At 44.3% G+C, this 22894-nt stretch overlaps 1 protein-coding gene across 5 annotated transcripts in view; it reads left to right on the top strand.

Moving 5' to 3' along the window:
* Nucleotides 1-18123, top strand: part of MAPK10 (mitogen-activated protein kinase 10) — a 261308-nt gene extending 243185 nt beyond the window's left edge. For 4 of the 5 annotated variants that reach the window (XM_075929539.1, XM_006115341.4, XM_006115340.4 and 1 more), the window contains exons 12-14: nucleotides 11093-11156; nucleotides 12509-12586; nucleotides 17153-18123. In XM_075929539.1, coding sequence (XP_075785654.1) covers nucleotides 11093-11156; nucleotides 12509-12586; nucleotides 17153-17295 — 285 coding nt within the window. In that variant the 3' untranslated portion in view covers nucleotides 17296-18123. Of the gene's footprint in view, nucleotides 1-11092; nucleotides 11157-12508; nucleotides 12587-17147 lie in introns of all 5 variants that reach the window. The other variant, XM_006115344.4, reaches the window with a different exon arrangement.
* Nucleotides 18124-22894: the final 4771 nt, after the last annotated feature.

Genomic DNA, 22894 nt, shown 5'->3' with positions numbered 1-22894 from the left:
ACCAAAGTACAAGAAGTAGTGCCAACTTCTTCTAGTCAATCTTCCCAGGCCAATTTTTGCCAGAATAGATATTATAGATTCTAGTGCCCTGAACAATTTGCAAGCTAATAATTCCAGTCTGTGTACCTAAAAGCTCCCCTCCAATATTAATTGGACAAAGCAGTCTACACTTTCTTCCTAAACTATAGTGTTATTATTACCATATACTATGAAACAACTGCTCTGTGTTAGATGACTGGTGTATTTCATTAGGAATGATTTTTCAACAGCAGTGAGTCCAAAACAAAATTCTAGTTCTGAACCTCCTGAACATTGGAGGATGAGGCTGGAATCCAAATCCACATCTGCAGCTACATTTTGTAGCTGATTCCTGTGTCTAGAATGAAGAGTAACAAAATATTAGCTCCAAACGCAGTGGAAATGTAATCCAAACACAATGGCTGCATCTAGACTGGCATGATTTTCCGGAAATGCTTTTAACGGAAAAGTTTTCCATTAAAAGCATTTTCGGAACAGAGCGTCTAGATTGGCACGGACGCTTTTCCGCAAAAGCACTTTTTGCGGAAAAGCGTCCGTGCCAATCTTGACACGTTTTTCCGCAAAAAAGCCCCGATCGCCATTTTCACGATCGGAGCTTTTTTGCGGAAAACAAATCTGAGCTGTCTACACTGGCCCTTTTGCGCAAAAGGGACGTCTGCCTAAACGGGAGCAGAATAGTATTTCCGCAAGAAGCACTGATTTCTTACAGTAGGAACTCAGTGCTTTTGTGGAAATTCAAGCGGCCAGTGTAGACAGCTGGCAAATTTTTCCGGAAAAGTGGCTGATTTTCCGGAAAAACTGGCCAGTCTAGACACAGCCAACAGGTGTAACTCTTTCTCTATTGGCATAGTTTGCAAAACTTGTTATAAAATTCCTTATGTGAAAGACTGTGTCAGTTAAAGCTGATCATTCACCGTTTTACTGAATGGATTTATATTGTCTCCTTTTGCAGTTAAGGTGTTGCTTTTTGTGACTGTGTATCTTAACTGTGCTGAGAATCTGTTTCTATCAATGAAGCTAAGTAAGCAAATGAAACATGTTATTGTCTTGGACAATATATTCAAGCAATTTAGACTCTTATATTTCTTTGTTAATTAATCGAGGACAGGATTAGAATTGGAATGATATGACAAACGGTTCTATTGCTACCACCCACTCCTCCAATTCCATAGCATTTACTGGGGTACGCATTCCTTTGACACCCTTCTGCTGCAAGCAAAGCCTTTGTTGGAATGATTGTTTCAAAATCCTCTGAAGAAAATTTCACTATCCAGATATCCGCCCTATGGTTGTGAAGATCATACTAGATAGTCCTGATAGGAATACAATGGTTTCCTGCTCACAATACTCCTAGAAATTCCTGGAGATATTGGTGAACAAGGAATCACATTTTCCTAGCTCATCCTGGGCTCTACAATGATTATCCTACAAACCTTTATATGTGGGGGAGGAGGGAGCAATCGGATGAGCAGCAGGTTGGATTGGACCCAATTCTTAGTAGATCAACATCAGCTAGTCTAGAAGGTTGGTGATGCTACAGGACTTATGGATGAATGATAATGCTTAAGATTCAGGAAGAAATTAAAGCAGGGTGGGCAATAAGCCACCCCTGGGGGCAGTTCACCAGAGTTAGCCCTGGTGGGCTGTCAGAAGTTATATTTACTGAGCTTCCACAGGCACTGCCATTCGCAGCTCTCATTGTTTGCAGCTCACTGTTCTCAGCCAATGGGAGTTGCAGGAAGTGATATCCCAGTCCACACCACTTCCCGCAGCTCCTAGTGGCTGGGAACACTGAACTATGGCCAACGGGAGCTGCAAGTGGCTATACCTGCAGACTCTCAGATAAATCAAGGGTCTGGCAGCCCACTAAGAGCTAACCCTGGTGAACTGCATCCAGCTGGTGGGCTTCTTAATGTCCACTCTTGAATTAAAGGAACATCCCTTGCACCCAGGGCCTCTTTTGTTGGACATTTATTGTGGGAAAAATCCAGTCAGCTTATTTATCCATTGTCTCAACCAGTGCTTTTTTTGTGACAGTACCACCCGGAACGGCGTACCGTCACCTATTTTCCCAGCCCACAGAAAAGTAATGGAATTTTCCCCACGTCTACTGGCACCTGTTTTCCTAGGGCAGTTCGGCTCCTGGTGGAAACCTGCTCGGGACATGTGGCGTTTTTTCCCCGGCACCCAGCTCAGTGCTGTGGCTATTAAAGGGGCTGCAACCCCATTTCAGCCCCCCAGCACGGGTCTTTTTTTTTTCTTACGTTTTCCTTTTTTTGTTTGGTTGGTTGGTTTTTTTGCTCAACAAGTTTGCCCCAGGGCACCGGCACTGGACCCAACCAATTACAACCCCAACACCTGTGCAATGTGGAACATGGAACATTTTGGGTGCTGGGTTGCTGGTCCTGGTCCTGGCTAATTCATCCCAGGTGTCTGCAACTAAGATCTGCTTTCTTAATGAATGACAGCTGCTGAATCATGAGAACTTGAGTGTGTGTTTGAGAGAGCTCGGTGATGACAGAATGATCTATTGTACCCAATCACAATACTACACTACAGAGGCTAAGCAGCGCAATCTGTATCTGATGGCATAGCTTGGTTATTAATCTCACAGTTGCTCCCTGTTGAAGTTATTGCACTCTGGGTACCTGGCCCCTTTGATAATATGGATGGTTTTGACATACTGAAGGGGAGAGGGCCCCTGATGTGAAGAGCGTGCCGAAAAGTGCCACAGCAGAAAAGAGAGGAGAAAGAATGTCCCTGGAAGATGTTCCTGTTGTTAGGGAGAGTGGCCAGAAGGTTCCATAATGAAGGGGGTGCATTTGGAGGAGGGAGAGCATGAAGAAGGATTTACTGGGAGAGGATGTTTGGGGTGAGAAAAAGATGAAGGAGAAGGTTTCAACCATTAAAAAAGCCTCATTGAGGTGCAAGTATCAGGCAAGAGGAGTGGAGTAAGAGGGATTCTTCTTCCAGCGATTGCTCATGTCTGTTCCATGTAGGTGTGTGTGCCATGTGTGTTTCCCTCAGCGGTACCCATTGGGCTGGCAGGAGAGACCCTGGAGTGGCATCTGTATATGCATGCATTATATATTCCTGTCAGCCCACCACTCCCTCAGTTCCTTCTTACCTCCCGTGACGATCATTGGAACCTTCTTCTCACTTGCTCTGCAAGCGTGCTTAGTGGTACTACCATAGTTAGTGTTTTCTTAGTTATAGTGTTATCATTGTTGCTGTTACTTGTTAAGGGTTCATCTGTTGCATGCCTCTTCCCCTTTCTCTATGGGGCATGCCCAGGCCCTAGGGGTTCAAGTCCTGTTTGGACTGCCTTAAGCCCATGCCCTGTGGGGACCCGCATGACATGCGCCCTCAAGTGCCTAGGCAAGGCTCATATTTCCGCAGACTGCAAGATCTGTCAGTTTTAAACCTCATACCCAGAGGGACAGAGATTCAGCATCTTAAGATCTTGCTAATGGAGTCAGCGCTCCACCCAGCACCAGCCGCCAACTCAGTGCCTACATCCCACAGTGCATTGTACTGAGTGCTAGAGACTTCCGGCCCATCTAGCACATCTTGAGTGCCAAGACAAATGGCTGCTTGGTTCCAATCCCAGTCTCCAGTGCCGTAGAAGAAGCGGAGATCAGCTAAGGGTAGAACTCGGTTGCGGCACATGTCCAGAGTGCATTCTCAGTCAGGACACTCAACGCTTCGACCTCAGCTGTGAGGTCTGCAGCTCCAGGGCCCTTGCCGTGTCTGTGGAGCCTCATCCCAACCAGGATGAAGACCCGATTGAAGTGAACTGGCCTTCAACCCTGGACACCTTGCAGGCAACCAGGGAGTTGATTGAACTCATCCTCCCCTGCCTCCCTGCTGGCACTGGCACACTGGAGGGACTCCTGTGAGCAGCCCCGCACCTACGCGTCGGCCCCACCCAAGATGAGCCATTGGCGTCTCAAATAAGTGTCGATGCTGGCACCATTGACCCCAGCCCCTTCTTCCATGCCGCATCCCCTGACACCAACCACTGCATCTACTGAAGGATCGACACAGAGCATCTTAGTAGCATTAGCACCTCCTGCAGCACCAGGGCACTTGATGCCTGCCCCGCTGATCTGGCACGGAGGCAAGCCTGCAGCCAATGGTCAGGCACGCCTCTTGGCACCAGTTACTGGGTCCATAAATGACTCCACTGTCGTAGGGCTGGGAATATTCCTTGGACTCCGATGCCAAATTGCTGCATGCCAGAGCCATAGTCTCCTGCTCCCAGTAAAGACACTGCTCCCAGCAGCATTCACACCACTACAGCACCACTGTGCAGTAACTCCAGCAGACATAGCCCCACCAGTGGCAGCCCCCCATGGCCCTATTGAACCCTGTGTGACCCATCAGGCCAAGAGATTCTCCCCTTCTAACATTGGCTTCACTTACTCTGGGCCCTGGGTACCTCCCTTTGCTACCCTGCTCCCTCACACCCCACCCCTGGACTATGGGCACTCGGTCCATAGATAGTCCCCCAGACCATCGTTGGAGGGAGTTGCAGACCCAAACCCTCAGGTGTTGCCTGAACAGTCAGTGGCCTCTCGGGACTCAGAGCACCCTTAGGAGCAGGAGGAGCAGTCTGCTCAGGAGTACTCTTCTTCCTCTCCTGATGAGGCCTTAGGGATATCATCCCCTTGAATGCCCTCAATTAACTCCCAAACCCTCCAGAATCTGCTTAAATATTTAGCCCAGAGCCTGTGGATCCAGGTTGAGAGGGTCTTAGAGGACTCTGACCTGACACTGGATATCCTGAATGTTGGGGCCCCATCCAGGTAGAGTGTGTAAGATCACAAAGACTCTGTGACAAACATCTGCCTCTCTCCCTATCCATAGACATATGGAGCAGAGTTATTTTGTCTCTCCAAGCTGGCCACGAGCATTTTCTTTGTGGGCTTTGTGGCATCTTTCTGGGAATTCTGGGAGGCCTGGCGGGGACAATGGCCCACTTTTCCCTCAGTGCGGTGATGGTGGGACATGGGGAAGATGTGTAGCTGGCTCTTCTGTCGTGACTACTCCCGGGGTTCCAGCAGGCGGAGGGATGCGGTGATAGAGCAGCTGGAGTGGAAGGTTTTGAAGCTTGAGAGGTGCCTGACATATGACCGCTGACTCTGGGACCTCACGGATCATCGGGCCTGGGGCACCTTTGTTTGATCCCGCTCCGTCTCCTTTGGGAGATGGATCATGGCTCCCGTTTCTTCTATGCCCCGGGAAAAAAAAGAGAGAGGCCAAAAAGCACATCATCTACCTTTTGGCAGAGGACAGCACCCCCCTCACAGATCCAGAGGTGATGCATGAAAAGGCCAGGGCCATCTATGCCAGTTTATTGTCCCCAGATCCAACCAAAGCTGATGCCTTCAGGGTGCTCTGGACTGAACTCCCGACGGTCAGTGCGGGTGACCAAGACTGGCAGGAGCTTCCTCTCACTCTGGACAAGATCTCAGAAGCCCTCTGTCTCATGTCCACCAACAAAACCCCGGGCATGGATGGGCTGATCATGGTGTTCTACCATGTGTTCTGGGATGTCCTCAGCCCAGACATTGTCACCATCTGGGCCAAGTCCTTGCTGCCAAAGTAGGGGGACCTCCACGACTTTCAGAACTGGCATCCCATCTTGCTCCTCAGCATGGACTACAAAGACGTAGCAAAAGCCATCTTGCTGCGGTCTGTGCTGGTGGACATGGTGCACCCTGACCAGACCTACACCATCCCGGACCGCAGTATCTTCAACAATCTGTACTTGGTCCGGGATCTCTTGGAGCTTGGGTGTAGGGACGGTCTGTTGTTCACCCTCCTGTCTGTGGATCAGGAGAAGGCATTAGACAGGGTGGACTACGGATATCTCCTGGACACTCTGTAGGCCTTTGGCTTTGTGCCTCATTTCATGGGTTTTCTCTTGGTGCTGTACGCCTCCACAGAATGTTTGGACCGGCTCATCTAGGCCCTGACCAAGACAGTCAGCTTCAGGAGGGGAGTGCATCGGGGGTGTCTGCTGTCAGGCCAGCAGTACGCTTCGGTGGTCAAGCCTTCCTTTGTTTCCTCCGCTGGAGGTTGATGGGGTTGGTGATCTCAGAGCCAGAGCTGTGGTTGGTCCTGTCAGCGTACACCAATGACATGCTCCTCATGGTCCAGGACCCAGGCAACCTAATGCAGGGGAAGGCCTGCCAAGCTGTGTACTTGGCAGTCTCCTCCACCCAGGTCAACTGAGTCAAGAGCTCTGGCCTGGTAGTTGAGGACAGGTGGCAGGCACACTCCCTCTCACCTGCACTTCAGGCCATCAGGTGAAGGTCGGGTCCGCTGCTCTATCTGGGCGTTTTTCTATCTGTCACTCATCCCTCCCCGCTGGAGAAGTGTAGGGTTTGGAGGCCAGGGTGTGTGAGTTTCTGCGGAGATGGGCAGGACTGCTTCAGTGTTTCTCCCTGCAGGAGAGAGCACTGGTGCTGTATCAACTACTCCTGTCCATGCTCTGGCACCAGCTCAACACCAGAGGTCCTGGCCAGACTCCAGAGGACAGCCCTGGAGTTCTTCTAGCCAGGAATACACTGGGTCTCTGCAGGGGTCCTGTCTCTCCCCCTGGAGGTGAAGGGTCAGGGTCTGGCCTGCATGCATAGCCATCCCCCTCCAGCCTCTGCAGATACTCCTCTATAGTGCAGGTAGTCCGGTATGGAGTACTTTGGTGCATGCCTTCCTCCGCCACCTACGAGGTCTCCGATATGACCGGCAGCTCTTTTTTATCCATCCAAGAGGTCTACACCCTCCTAAAAGAAGTATGGCCCTTGGAGCAGCCATGCACCACCATGCAGCTAAGCAGCCTTAACCCCTGGAGGAGCCCTGCTCCCCTACACGCCAAGCAGCCCTGCCCCCCCCAGACAGCATCTGCCCCGGGAGCTGCTTCTGCCTCCAGAGCAGCCCTACCCCCCAAAGCAGCCTCGCTCCTCCATGTGGGCTGACCACCTCAGGAGCAGCCGTAGCACCCAAAGCAGCCACCCGCCATGAAGCCCTGCTGGATCGGGGGCTGGGGTGAAACTGCCCCAGCAGGGACATCCTCACTGTGGCCTAGCTCCCGCTGCAGCACACAGGGCAGCCACCCATCAGTTGGGCTGCATGGCTGCTGATGAGAAGGAACACCCTCCACCACTCATTCTTATGCTGATGAGAAGGAACGCTCCCCCTCCCCCCCCCCCCCCCCACACACACGCCTGCTGGAAGGTCAGTGCTGCTGTGTGACTGCAAAGAAGGCGGCAGGTGTGTGTGGATTTTGTTACAGGGAACTACGCAGAGCCACTGACCTCGTATTACTACTCAATATCGGCTCACCTGACACTTATGGCATGCAGGCTCTACTTTGCCAACCCCTAATCTAGTGCTTATAAAACTTACGGGGCCTCTGTTTGAACCCATGGCAAGGTGCTCTTTATTGCACCTTTCCTGAAAGGTCCCCTTTCTGGTGTCTACTACTTCTGCTAGATGGGTGTCCGAGCTCTAACCTCGGATCCTCCTTACACTGTTTTCTTTAAGGATAAAGTTAGGCTTCACCCACACCCAAGGTGGTCACCTACAGGTGTCCAGGATGGGTACCTGTGCCATGAAGATTGAAGACAAGGCCAGTCTTCATATCAATAAGAACATATTTTTGCCTGTGTTTTATCCCAAACCACATAAGTCAGACACAGAGCAAGCTCTACACACTTTAGATGTTAGATGTGCCTTAGCTTTTTATTTAGCTAAGACAAAACCCCTCCGTTAAGTCCCCCTAGCTGTTTGTTTCAAGAGCTGATAGAAGGAAAGGTCTCTCCGTTTCGGCTCAATGTATCTCCTCCTGGATTGCATCCTGCATCAGGACTTGTTATGAACTGGCCCATTTGCCAGCTCCCACCATCAATGCCCATTCCACTAGGGCACAGGCCTTGTCTTCTATTTTCATGGCACAGGTACCCATCCTGGACACCTGTAGGTGGCCACCTGGTCTTCACTGCTTACTTTCATGAACCATCACGCTATGGTGCAGCAGGCCAGGGATGATGCAGCTGTTGGCAAAGCCATCTTGCAGTCTCCAGCTGGTCTCTGACCCCATCTCTTTGGGTCTGGCTTAGGAATCACCTACATGGAATGGACAAGAGCAATCGACTAAATAAACAACAAATGGTCTGGTAGAACTTCATAGACTAACAAAACGTAGATGGTATCATGAGCTTTCGTTGGCACAGCCCACTTCTTCAGATTACCAGAGTTTTGAGTTTAGGATGTACAGACCCAAAATAAATAGGAGTGGAGGGGAAGGGGGTGAGGAAGGGGTGGGAGACAGGGAGCAGAGGGTATAGAAAATTCAGGAAGGTAGAGGGAATCAGTAAGTATCTGAAGATTGGGTAGTTAAAACAAAGCAGATAAGAATCAAAGTCAATTGATAGTATCCTTCCTGACATAGGAATCTACACAAAGAGCTGTTTGCAACTTCATTGACTGTTAGGTAGATAGTGTCCTAACCATTGTTCACCATGATTGAGTCCATTAGCATGAGAATTGAATTTGGGGATGAACTCTAATTCCAATGGTTGATGTTGCGGAGGCGGTGAAAAAAAGCTTCAAGGTCACCACAAAATTGTATCAAAATTGTATCTAATTCCAATGCTTCTCTGTGTATCTGGCTAGCAGAACTGGTTTGTGACAAGACAGCCACTTGAAAATCTTTTAACCAGTGATTAGGAAGATTAAAGTGTTCACCAATAGGTTTCTGTATGTTTCTTTTACGTGTATCTTCTGAAAAAGTGGGCTGTGCCCACGAAAGCTCATGATACCATCTCCGCGTTTTGTTAGTTTATAAAGTGCTACCAGACCATTTGTTGTTTTTTTTCTGTACAAACTAACTCGGCTACCCCCTGAAGTTTCCGAATAAATAAAAATGGTTACTTGCCATCTCAGAACTGTTGTTCAAAATGTATTACTCATCTCCATTCCAATTCCCACCCACATCCCCTTCATCAGAGTGTTCCAGCAAGAAGGAACCGAGGGGCTGGCGGGTCAGCAGAGGTACATATGCATGCATATGCAGGTGCCACTCTAGGGGACTCCCCTGCTGGCCTGACAGGTATCACTGAGGGAAAAACCTTGCAACAGTCGTAAAACCATAGAATACTAGAATTGGAAGGGACCTTGAGAGGTCATCCAATCCAGTCCCCTGTCCAGCATGCAACACGCACATACCTACATGGAATGGACATGCGCAACACATCTCAAAGAACATCCATTACAAGATGGTAATAAAACATTTTTTTAACTGGGCTGGTTGGATTATAATTAAAACAACTTGCATGGCATCACCCATTTTGAATATTGAAAATTCACCTTTTTTTTTTCTCTAGAAAGGAAAATTTGGCAAAAAAGCTAGATCAGTGTGTGAGTCAAATTAATCACCTCGCTAATTTTTGTGCCTTTCTTATGGCTGCTTGCTTTGTTTTTCTAGACCACTGAAGCAGAGTTGGGCAAAAATTTTCATCCCAAACTTTTCTGGCAAAAAAATAAATAAACAAATGCTGATTTGGTGACGCTGGACCTTCTAAACTAGGGTTGCCGGCTGGCCTGCGGCTTCCCGTTGGCCCTGTTGCTGCTAGAGTTCCAGACTGGGGATCCCTCCCGGCTGCTTCTGCCCCTGCTATCTCCAGGATTCCTGGCTGGGGCTAGAGATTCCTCTCAGCCACCACAGGGGCTCCGTAGCCTGGGATTCCCCACCCACCACAGACCCAACTCCTGCCAGCCTAACGGGGGGCTCCCTAGCACCCACGGGGCTCCCAGCTGGCTTGTGGCTCCTCACCTCAGGGGCTCTCTTCTCCAGCAACATCCCTGGTCCTTCCTTCTGGATGTTGCCAGACCAGAGAGACCAGATCTGGGAGGTTCAACCTGTACAAACTCATTCCTGCCAGTGTTGATTATTTAAATAACATTGCAATGCAGTACAGCAAGAATTTCAGGGTATTATTTCAACAGCAGGGGTACCTACTACCAGTGTGTGGGGAGAAAGGGGGGCGGGAGAGGAGAAGCAGCAGGAGTTCTTTAATAAATGCTGATGATCTCCAAGAATTTTAATCCTTTTAATGACCATGTATGAAAACAGTCAGAAACTCTTAGGCTACGTCTACACTGCAGGCTTTTTGTGCAAGAACAGTTGTTCTTGTGCAAAAACTTACAGAGCGTCTACACTGCAGGGCTACGTCTACACTGGCCCCTTTTCCGGAAGGGGCATGTAAATTTCACGAGTCGTCGTAGGGAAATCCGCGGGGGATTTAAATATCCCCCGCGGCATTTAAATAAAAATGTCCGCCGCTTTTTTCCGGCTTTTAAAAAAGCCGGAAAAGAGAGTCTAGACTGGCCCCGATCCTCCGGAAAAAGTGCCTTTGAAGTAGGAATAAGACCCTCCAGAAAAGGGCACTTTTTCCGGAGGATCGGGGCCAGTCTAGACGCTCTTTTCCGGCTTTTTTAAAAGCCGGAAAAAAGCGGCGGACATTTTTATTTAAATGCCGCGGGGGATATTTAAATCCCCCGCGGATTTCCCTACGACGACTCGTGAAATTTACATGCCCCTTCCGGAAAAGGGGCCAGTGTAGACGTAGCCCACGTGCGTTCTTGCACAACAAAGCATCAGAAAACAGGGCTTCTTGCGCAAGAGTTACTCCTCTCCCCACAAGGAATTAGCCCTCTTGCACAAGAGCTCTTCCACAAGAAGGCACTGTACACAGGCAACAGGGGTTTCTTGCGCAAGGAAGTCCTATGGCTAAAATGGCCATCAGAGCTTTCTTGTGCAAGAGAACGTCCACACTACCATGGATGCTCTTACACAGAAGCACATCTCTTCCACAAAAGTACATGGCAGTGTGGATGTGCTCTTGTGGAAGACCTTTTGCACAAGAACGCTTGCACAAAACAGTTCTTGCGCAAAAAGCCTGCAGTGTAGATGTAGCCTTACTGTGTATTTAGTTTCTAAGGTAAAGGAATAGGCTATTTACCCATGTTTGTTTCTACTTTACAGCCTCCTCCTCAGATATATGATAAACAGCTGGATGAAAGAGAGCACACAATTGAGGAATGGAAAGGTAATCCTGTTTTAAAGGTATATGGACCAAATGCAGCAGTATAAATAAGATGTAGCAGGATAAACCCAGAATAACTTCTTTGACTCCAGAGAATTTAGCCCTATATTTACCTTTGTTGGTAAATATAGAAGGAGTTACACCTGTAGTGTCCAAAGGATTGAAAAGAACACCAATAGCAATATATTTGATCCAAGAACAAATTGTTTTACGGTAGGTCGCAGCCTGATGATGATATAGTTTCAAGAGTACCCTGTTATACAAAAATTCACGGCAGAAAGTTTAAAGGAATTCTATACTCATATGCAACCACGTGGCATAGCTCGTTATGGGCCTAATTTTAGATTTACGTATATAGAGTAGTCCCTTCCTGTGTGAATAGACACGCTGATGTTGGAGGGGGGCGGGGCTTCCTGTGTGACGAGTACATGAGTAAAGATGCCACAGAGCCTGTGTACATTTTAGTCCTTATTGCCTGATACACCAAATACTGTTCACTAAAAGGAATGAGGTCAGATTCTGATACCGATGGAAGTCAAGGGGACCATGCATGGATTAACATGTTAATCGACACAGGTAAAGTGTTAGAACCTGGTCCATGGTAAACAGCATTACAGTGACCGTGCCAAACTTATTTCTGCATAATGCAATACTAAAATAATTTAGCTAGTATACTTTTCTATATATGTCTAAAAAGTGTACACACAAAAAGTAAACGTGGATAGACATGTTAAAGCTCAAGTAGCCAAGATGAAATTGTGGAATGCTGGTAGAATGCGTTTAATCTCCTCTTTAATAGGAGAAAAGAGGACGGAGAAATAAAAAGAAAAAACAAATGGGAAATGCTTACACAGATAGCAAGAAGGCATAGAAAAATGTTGGTTTAATGCTTGTATTCTTTCATTCTTTCATTACAAATTTCATAATACATAGTTACATAAAGGTTTAGCTTCACTCCCTGTTTGCATGTTTTAAAGATTGGCCAATTTGGCCTGTATTAAAGCATTATACTGCATTGAATAAATGGTTTAAAACTCCCTAGTGTATTTGCTATAGATTTTGGTACAGAGAAAGAAAAGTTTTATGTTACCGTAAAATAGGCTGAATAAAATGGAATCTGAGTTTAGTTACAATAGTCCAGTTCCTTTCACTGTTACGTAAGGAATAGAAAGCATGCCAAAACTTCCTTGGTCCAGCTGCAGGAACAAGGAGGGGAGGGAGGGATAATTGAGATGGGGGCAGAAGTGAAAGAGTGACTGACTTAGAATTGTTTTCAAATATTATCTATAGCATTAGTTTGTCTCATGAGCGTAAGAACTAGTTGCTGTTATTACTGTATCCATTGTTTCTCACAGAATTGATCTACAAAGAAGTCATGAATTCTGAAGAAAAGACTAAAAATGGAGTAGTAAAAGGACAGCCTTCACCTTCAGGTACTCAAGCCCAATGAATAACCTTAATGTGTTCTCCACAGCAGCAAAGAAAGTCTGCCGTTATACTTCTGAAGAGGAAAATGTATTCTACAATTCAATGCTTATAATGCATTGAATTTTTTTATTTGAACTCCAGTGCCTCTTTAATATTTAAAAATAGGATATTTTGCATTCCGTGCAAGTTTCTAAATTACTTTGTGGATTTCGTCCCACTGAAATCATGTTTTTATCAGCATTAAACACTTCCCTGCTCCATTTGATCACAATAGTTATAAAGTGTTGAAATGAAGCAGAGGAATGGCTCATATTTTCAGAACCTCCAGGAAAAAAAGAATGTTGTTAATAGCACATTTAGTTTCTATCTGTGGTGATTTTTTGTCCCTCTTCAGTTGTAAGACTAAATTGTTAGATTAAACTCCGCTCCATGGATGTTGGGCCAAATTTTCTGTTGGAGTCTTAGGCTGGGTCTAGACTACATGCCTCTGTCGTCAGAGGCATGTAGATTAGACACATAGGCAAAGGCAAATGAAGCCGCGATTTAAATCGCAGGTTCATTTAAATTTACATGGCTGCCGCGCTGAGCCGACAAACAGCTGATCAGCTGTTTGTCTGCTCAGCGCGCTAGTCTGGACGCTCCCCTGCCGACATCAAAGCCCTTTGTTGGCAGCCCCGTTATTCCTCGTGGGATGAGGTTTACCGGGGCTGCCGACAAAGGGCTTTGATGTCGGCAGGGGAGCGTCCAGACTAGCGCGCTAAGCGGACAAACATATTAAAATGAGGAGCACTTTTTCCATCTTTTAATTATGCTAATCCTTTCTGGAAATATTGATAAAAAAACTTTCTGCTTATGCATCAAGTGAACAAATTGAAACTCCTTGGAGTCATAAGCAGTTACAAAATTGTGCTCTAAATCATGCTGGAGTGGAATGACCTTTTCCCCTGACCCCTCCCTCCAGCCTGAGCTCCTTTGATTGTCTATTGGGCATATTTTAGGACAGGGGCGAGCAAAAAAGCCTCCACGGGTTGGATCCAACTCACCAAGCGAATTGATCTGGCCCACGAAGGTCCTGCTACTCCCCCCCCCCCCCACCCCAGGATAGTCAGGACCTTGGTCAAAGGTGGGCACTTAAAAATTCGGAGGAAGAATGCTCTTTCTTGGACTTCCTGCTGTGGAGCCAGTGCCAAAAGCAGAAATAAGCTGTTTGACTTAAATGTTCGTAGCCTATTTTACTTTAGCCCTGCTGTGTAGACGTGCCCTGAGTGCAGGACCAATTTTCACATAGTCCCAAGACTTAGAATCAGAGAATACTAGAACTGGAAGGGACCACAATAGGTGATCAAGTCCAGTCCTTTCCACTCATGGCAAAGTAAAGGTTAAGGAATGACTTGATTAAGTTTCCCCAGGGGGAAAATTTAATAATGGGCTCCTCAATTTAGCAGAAAAAGGTACATACTGAAACAAAAGTTTCCGTCTATTCAGTTTCTGTTCATAGAATCATAGAATCATAGAATAATAGGACTGGAAGGGACCTCAAGAGGTCATCGAGTCCAGCCCCCCGCCCTCAAGGCAGGACCAAGCTCCACCTACACCATCCCTGACAGATGTCTATCTAACCTGTTCTTAAATATCTCCAGAGAGGGAGATTCCACCACCTCCCTTGGCAATTTATTCCAATATTTGACCACCCTGACAGTTAGGAATTTTTTCCTAATGTCCAATCTAAACCTCCCCTGCTGCACTTTAAGCCCATTACTCCTTGTCCTGTCCTCAGAAACCAAGAGGAACAAATTTTCTCCTTCCTCCTTGTGACACCCTTTTAGATATTTGAAAACCGCTATCATGTCCCTCCTTAATCTTCTTTTTTCCAAACTAAACAAGCCCAGTTCATGAAGCCTGGCTTCATAGGTCATGTTCTCTAGACCTTTAATCATTCTTGTCGCTCTTCTCTGTACCCTTTCCAATTTCTCCACATCTTTCTTGAAATGTGGCGCCCAGAACTGGACACTGTTGTTACATTGCTCAACTCTTAATGAGACTGTTTACCTGCCAAAGAAAATGGACGCTAATGATCTGATCCAAAAGGCCTCAATGGTCTTTGGATCAGACCTTAACAAGGCTCACATGACAAACAGCAGATTTTTTTAGCTAATTTGAGACTGAGAAAGCCAATGATCTGATTTTGTTCATAATTTTGCTCTGCTTCCGTTCAAACCCACCTGAACAAAATTTAAATATAATGTTCTGTAGCCTCGGAGCAATGTAATGATAAAATTGTATGGGGAAAACAGTAGATAAATTCAGTTCAGTTCGGAAGACAAAGCAAGCTGTGTTTCAAAATGTGATTGTATCACTGTCACGGCTCACAGGTCGTGCTCATACTTGGCCCCTCGGCTCCTGGAAGGAACCCCCCTCTCCAGTACAGCGACCCTTTCTCGGGGTGCCCACTCTCACCTGGGGGGTCCGCCCTCTGCCTCCGGGACGGTGCCTTTCAGAGCCTTCAGCACGCCTGCCTCTGCCGTGAGACCCCTCAGGGGTCCCTGGAGGTCCAGAGGGAGTGGCCTCCACTCCCAGAAGGAATAGTTGCCCCCCTGTTCTCTAGACCAGAGCAACTATCAGCCAGCACAAAACAGAAGGGTTTATTGAGCTTTGAACACAGCAACGGACCTCTCAGGCCAGTAGGCCTGGGCCCTCAGCCCTCACGTCAGTCTCTTCTGCAGCCAGCTGAGCCTTGCCTGCGTTGCCCTCAGTTCCCCAAAACACAGCCCCCAGTCTCCCAGCAGAACCTCCAATATTCCCAGCAACAGCCCCTCCCCCGTCCATTGTCTTCTCCCCAGGTAAGAGGGTCGCCCTGCCCCTCTCTTCTCTGCCTCCTCTCCTCTGTCCAATGTTCTCCCCTCGCTGGGATCAGCTGGGGACCCTCTCTGCAGCCCATTGTCTGTCATCTGACCAGAACCGGCCTTGTCCTCTTAGCAGGGTCGGGGTCACCAGGGTGACCAACTCTACTCCAACTCTGGGCTGTTCTCTGAAACAACAAACTCTCCACCTTCGTCACATTAAACCAGTACCTTCTGGGCACTGAGTGCTCCCCTGTATGCAACACCCCCCTCGCACCCCCAAAACTCCCCACTTCCTCACAATCACTTCACAAAGTCCTCAGAATCAACTACTCAATTTTAATTCTTCAACCATCTTGAGCATTATGTGAGTGGCTAGGTATCTATATGTAGGGCTATGTGTATGGAGGGTGGCTGGGGGAATATATGAAATGTATGACACACAGGCTTAAATTTGAAACTGACATGTTACACACAAGTGCAAAGCTGTGAGTTCAAGATTATCCTCAGAACATTAAAACCTTGCTTCCACCCCACACAATCCTTTATTGTGTGTATGTCATATTTGCTGCTAAATTAATTTTTTAAGAGTTCATTGACATTTTTAAATACATAATGGGATTGTTTTGTGTCCTGCCTCCTGTATCATTAGTATAATAGCAGGAGGAGCTAGTTTGTCTATACTCTAAAAATGTCTGACACCTCAGGATCTTGCAGGGGCAAGAAGCCAGTGTGGATCTTGGTGTTCCCAGACCTGCGAGGTCATATGATATCAAAGGTTAAAGTTAACTGTGAAGAAAACCTGGGAGGCAGAACTGATTTTAACCATCCTGAACCTTGTATAACATAAAGTTGGAAGAGAAATAGTGTACATTTACTTGGCAAGTAAATAAAAAAAAACCCAGTGATGTTACTGTTTGATGTTACAGGGGCTAAGATGGGATGTTACTTCCTACTGGAGACAGAATACAAGGACCGTGGTCAAAGTACTTCATAAAGACATTCCACATATGGGTTTATCATAGGTATCATTGCCATCTAAGGATTGGAGTTACGCATGTATCTGTAGAGCTCTGTGCATGTATCTAGAGATACACCTAATTAGATAATTTCAGTAGTCATTTTCCATAATACTTAACTTTTCATTTGGGAATCTAAAAATGCAAATTGATTTGGGAAGGTTAGGAAGTTCACTGTTACCCCACTTTCCAGAGGAGGGAAATTGAAGTGGTTAAGTGCCTTCCTCAGGGTAACACAGCAGTTTAGTAGGAGAATGAAGGGCAGAATACAGTTCTGTTCTCTTTTTCTGTGCATTGAACCATATGTTCCTCCCTTTGGTAATATTGTTCAGGCTCAATTTCAGCAGACCACAAACCCATTGCTTGAATTTTTCATAGCTCTAAGAGGATAAATCACTGGATTCGCTTAAGAAATGCAATATGAATTTTATTCAGAACAGCCTCATGAGGCGCAGTTTCCCTTTAATATTTCTATATTTTAAAAGGTTAATGAAGACTAGAACTTGAGGGCCAGAATGGAAAACTTTATGGTCCAAATTTTACTGCCATTAAGGTCAATAGCTAAACGCGTTGGGCTTTGTGTGCCTGCTCATTAAAACTGGCGTGTCGTCTAATCCCTGTGCAACAAGAAATGCTTCATTTGTCATCAAGTTGCAAGGAATCTTTGGGGGGTCCAGGTTTAATCACATTGGTGTTCATTTTCTTAGCACAGGTGCAGCAGTGAACAGCAGTGAAAGTCTCCCTCCATCCTCATCTGTCAATGACATCTCCTCCATGTCCACTGACCAAACCCTGGCATCGGACACCGACAGCAGCTTGGAAGCTTCTGCAGGACCGCTCGGTTGTTGCAGGTGACTAGCCGCCTGCCTGCGAAACCCAACGTTCTTCAGAAGATGAGGCACTTTAGGAGGAAAATAATAACAAGAATTAAAGTTGGAAAGGAAGAGAAATAAAATATAAAGATTTAAATGAATCAAAACCCTTTTCAACCTGCTTCTCCTACAGAGTTATGTAATGCAGCTAAGCTCAAGTGTATATTTAACTTATAGTTGCTCTGCTTTGGTCTTCTTCCAATGATGCATCCTGAAAAAAAAAGATTTAAAGAAGCCTTTTTTTTTCATAAAATGTAAAATTTAATGGCTGCTAAACCAGCAATCTGCAATTGTCCTTTTTCCACACTGGCATGACAAGGTGTGCAGTAGCCACTCTATGTATGTGTGTGTATCTGATTTCACTATATTGCTTATCTACTTCTGTCAACTTAAACAGGTATATAGATACACACACATTTATCTCAGTACACTTACAGCACACACTAATGTGTAGGACAGTATGTGAGCTGAGTGTCTCTATACATTGTATAGAGACACGCAGTATGCACTCTAAAACTAATACGCCCATTTCATCTGAACTACATAACTAACATATTGCCAGTATATAATCTGTTCAGTTTGTTCATTAAGTTGTATATTCTACGAGAAGATTTGTAAAAACAAAAGTAGTAAGTAAAGCCTGAGCTCTCTCAGACCCTTGAAGATGTAGCACCCAAATTTAACTGAAATATATATTTTTAATAATACTGGTTTGTATGGAGGATGCACGGAATGGAGATTTAAAAGGAAAATGTGCATCGGTTGTGCATGCTTTGATTTTTTGAACAGATATGGGCTAGGACCAGGTTAAAAGGAAGCACACCAGTCTTTGGGAGGTGTTGGGGTCTGAGGAGTTGTCCTGAGAATACCTAATATCTCAGCCTGCAAGGACTTCAGAGACAAATTTTTCTTAGTAATAATACAGTGAGTTATTTTTCTTAGCTTATAGATAGCTTTATCATTGTTAATTACAATGTGTATGTGTGTTAGGGGCTAAAATATTAAGGGATAGGTTCAGCTATCAATACATTGTGCACAGTTTTTATGTATAATTTGACTAGATGCTTGGTAAGCCAGGACTGCAGAAAAAAGACGTTTGCAGCCTGCACCCTTTCTCGTTAGTTGTTTCTGCAAAAGAGTTGAATTCCATTTACATAATTCCCCTTATGGGAATTACATTACTTGGACACCATTGATTCTAATGTTCTGTTCAGACTCCCCCACCCCATGACAAATTGTCTGATTCTTGAAAATGTTTCAACAACTGGGCTTAACATAGTAAACTGAATGGCCAAATATTCTCATACATAATATGCTTTGCCTTTATTTAACAGCAAGGAGCCAATCTGATAGTGTAACCATCAGGCAGCTTTTGTGTATTTCTAAAGAAGCCAATATCAATTGGATTTTTGACAGATAATGCTACTTTTTGAACTTTCAGCAACGGGTCATGACAAGTCTTTTAGCAACACAATACACTTATTTAGGGCAAGGGAACAGTTTTTCCTCCTTAAAGAGTAATACAAATTTTAGGCAAAATACAATTGTTGGAATTTAGCCAGAATTCAAGGGTTCATAGCTTTCCTCTTATCCGAATGTGCTGTGCCATCTGTAATGTATGCCTCATCCAAATGACAGGAGGAGTTAATTTAAATAGCTTATTCTCTTTAACTGTAATGTATGACAATTTTTGGATCTACAAGTATTTGATTGGACAGTTGACAAAACTGCAATCCCCAATCTGGGGAAAATAACTGCCTATCAACTGAGATTTTTGTCCAAAGTTAAAAGGAAAACAATACAGCTTCCACTCAAGTATGTAAAATAAATATGAAGATAAATATGAAGAATCAATGTAATGTAATCTCAGAGTGAGTAGCTCTGAGTGGTTTTGAAATTATACTATAAAGTAATTTTTCCCCAGGTATGTTTTGGTGGCTTTCTTTTCCATAACAGTATTTCATAGCCTGAAAACAATATTATGTAGGTGATTTTCTAAAAACTCAGTTACTGCAGTAGGTGTGAAAGCAATAAGTATAAAGAATAAATTACTACTGCAAAATAGATGTAGCAATATTCACTCTTAAAGCCATGAACCATCAAACATGCAACATGACCTTAATCCAGCCTCAGATGAATGAATGCAAGTACCAGTGAAAGTATTTGAAAGGATTCACAATGCATTGTAAGTGTGTCAAAAGCAATAACACTGAGGACTCTTTAGCAATAATAGTATTTATCAGCTCGAAATTTTAATTAACGTGCATTAACACTAGTAAAATAAAGATAATGAATTTGAATTTTATATACTCTTGGTGTGCAACATTTTAAGTTGTCTTCCCAGCCAAGAAAAGGATGAGCCTCTTGGAGTGAGAGACTATTAAATGAGTGCAACTCCAAACATGCTATGCACTAGAAGATTTCAAAACAATTTCATTGCAGTGCCAATAATCCCTATGAACATAACTATGCGAGCAATAGCTGGGAAATACTTTGCAGAGAGCTGCTTAAAGTTTGTGGAAACTCTCCTAGATTTAATCTGTCAAAACTAGAACAACTACTTCTTTCATGTGTGGTATCATTCATTTTTCATTGGGTAATGAAAAGGGGTGCAGTCACAATAAAGTATGTCCTAGTGTTATAGGAATTCCGGACAGTACGGCATTTGCAAAAATGACACACAGGTCAATGTGGCTTACACATATGCTCATAATTAAGCACACACATTTGCAGATAAAGGATGAATATACACAAGTGTTTTGTTGATTTGGGGGTCTAAAACAAAAATTATAACATTTCTTTTTTGTCCTTAAATGTGCCAGTCTTCCTTTTCTGCTCTTTGAAGTGTGCAATGCTCTCCACACTGGAGAAAGCTATCCAGAAATGAATACTACACCTTGTTAAATCTTTCTGAGCTGGAGTAATAACCCCTCATAAGTAAGTAGGGCTCAGAAAGTTGGTGTTTTAAACTTATAACCTAAAAGAATACACGTGACGGGGCTCTGTAAATACCTAGGGATAGATAAAAATCTTCATGCAGTTTCTAAAACTTCTACAAAATACAGGATTATGTAGCACTTTAAAGACTAACAAGATGGTTTATTAGGTGATGAGCTTTCGTGGGCCAGACCCACTTTCTCAGATCAAATAGTGGAAGAAAATAGTCACAACCATATATACCAAAGGATACAATTAAAAAAAATGAACACATATGAAAAGGACAAATCACATTAAATATCCCGTGCTTGATTAGCATATTCGCGGCCGGGCGCCATTTTAAAATACCGGTTGCCCGATTTCACTTACCACGTGTAGACACGGTAGTCTGATCCAAAACCCTTCCCTCGAATTAATTGTTATTCCTCATTGCACGAGGAGTAACAGTTAATTCGAGGGAAGGGTTTTGGATCGGACTACTGCGTCTACATGTGGTAATTGAAATCGGGCGACCGGCATTTTAAAATGGCGCCTGGCCGTGAATATGCTAATGAAGCGCTGGATATTTAAATCCCGCGCTTCATTAGCAATTTCGGTATTTTTCATTTGCCTCCCTAGTTCGAATTAGGGGGCAAGTGTAGGCATACCCAGAATCACAGAATACTAGAACTAGAAGGGACCTTGAGAGATGAAGTCCAATCCCCTTCCCTCATGGCAGGACTAAGCGCTGTCTTTATGATCCCTGACAGGTGTCTGTCTAACCTGCTTTTAAATATCTCCAGTGATGGAGATTCAACAACCTCCCTGGGCAATATATTCCAGTCTTCAATCAACCTGACAGGAAGTTTTTCCTAATGTCCAGCCTGAAACTCTCTTGGTGTAATTTAAGCCCATTGCGTTTTGTCCTATCAAGAGAGGCCAAGGAAACCTCCTTGTAACACCTTTTTAGATACTTGAAAACCACTATCATGTCCCCTCTCAGTCTTCTCTTTAGTAAGCTACACATGCCCATGATGCTAGCCAAAGACTAAGGAATAGAACCCACGTCTCTTGATTGCAACTAAACTCTAGTGGAAGGAAATTATTGAAGAATGTCTTCAAGGGGCTATTACATATTCAGGGGCACATTTCTATTTTTCTGAGTGGTATGGGAACCCTACAGGAATTACTGTGTATTAATGCTGATTTTTTTCCCCTTGATTGAAGATGGAGGGGGAAATAAAAAGCTTGTCATGAAGGTTTACCAATTGATATTGAGCTTAATCTTGCTCCTCTAGAGCTGATGGCAGTTTGACAAGTGCTTACTTTTTTAGGCTTGCTGTTTATGTAACACCCGCAATATATGACTGGTTAATCAGTTCCCTTATAGAAAAAATAATGACGGTAATATAAAAAGATCACTAGCCTTTTAGAATTCAAATAGAAGTATAATTTTCTATTATAGGATTCTAAAGATTGAGTGAAGAATTCCACAGAAAAGCTTGCATAAGATCCAGAAAGCCCCTACTGGTTTAATTCAGTTCTGAAGAAACAGTCCATGAGGATTTCAATATGTAATAAGACAATTAAATAATGCAGGATAAGAATATGATCGGAAAACATATCAGTATGGGACCAACATAAGAAATAATTTTAGTTTATATGGGATGCCTCATGTAACTGGACATTCAGTAGGTTACTATATCACAAAGGCTATGTCTACACTGGTGGCGTCTTGCGCAAAAGCACATGCCAGTGTAGACGCTCGTTGTGGAAGACTTTTTGCACAAGAACTCTGCTGCAAAACAGTTCTTGCGCAAGAAGCTGCCAGTGTAGATGTAGCCAAAGAGTTTAAGTAAAAATACATTTATGGTCGCTTAAGCATGTTTATCAGAACTAGAACCTCCCTAATTCATTGAACTTTTTTTTCTTTGAAGGTCTTTTCTTAGTGGACTAGATCTGTGACTCCAAGAAGTAGCTAGACCAAATGCTGTTGCCGTACCATTCTGATAATGTACACTCCAAGCTGAGGCTCCCATCTGTTGTTTCCCCTTCAGACTGTTATCTGGTCCTCACCGAATAAACAAGACTTCAGTCAGTGCCCTATGAACAATTTTCCTAACATTGTCTCTTCAGTAAATGCAATCCAAGTTAATATGATTCAATAGAGCTGATTGGAATTTTTCTAGCAACATTTTTTTATCCAAAAAATACAGATTAATCAGAACACAAATTGTGAGAAAGTTGTTTTTTGAGGAATCATTCACTTTGAAGAATTTTGGAGGGAAGAAAAAGATTGGCAGTAGCCATAACATCCCATGTTTATCTGATCTGATTTTTTTATAATGAACAGTTTTTCATTTTCAAATTTTCAAAAAAATTATGTTTTGGTCCTATTTGGGGCAAGACAAATTTTCAAAATTCTCATATTTCCTACCTACCCATATTCCTTAGTATTTCTGAGGCGAGGAACACAGAACCAAAGTATGTTGGGGAAGATTTAGATTTTTCTTAAATAGTCAAACACAATTCTGAATTAGGTGTTTAGGGTTGTATTTTTCTGTGTGCACAAGTGCGTGGCTCTTTAGTGTCTTGGTAACATAGTAACATTTGATCCAAATTTAATGTGGAAAATTACCATGTACACTTTATCAAAGCATACATCT

This window comes from Pelodiscus sinensis, chromosome 5 (assembly GCF_049634645.1).
Source record: "Pelodiscus sinensis isolate JC-2024 chromosome 5, ASM4963464v1, whole genome shotgun sequence".
Taxonomy (NCBI): domain Eukaryota; kingdom Metazoa; phylum Chordata; order Testudines; family Trionychidae; genus Pelodiscus; species Pelodiscus sinensis.
The sequence above is the reverse complement of the archived record's forward strand: the minus strand, read 5'-3'. Positions and strand labels throughout refer to the sequence as shown.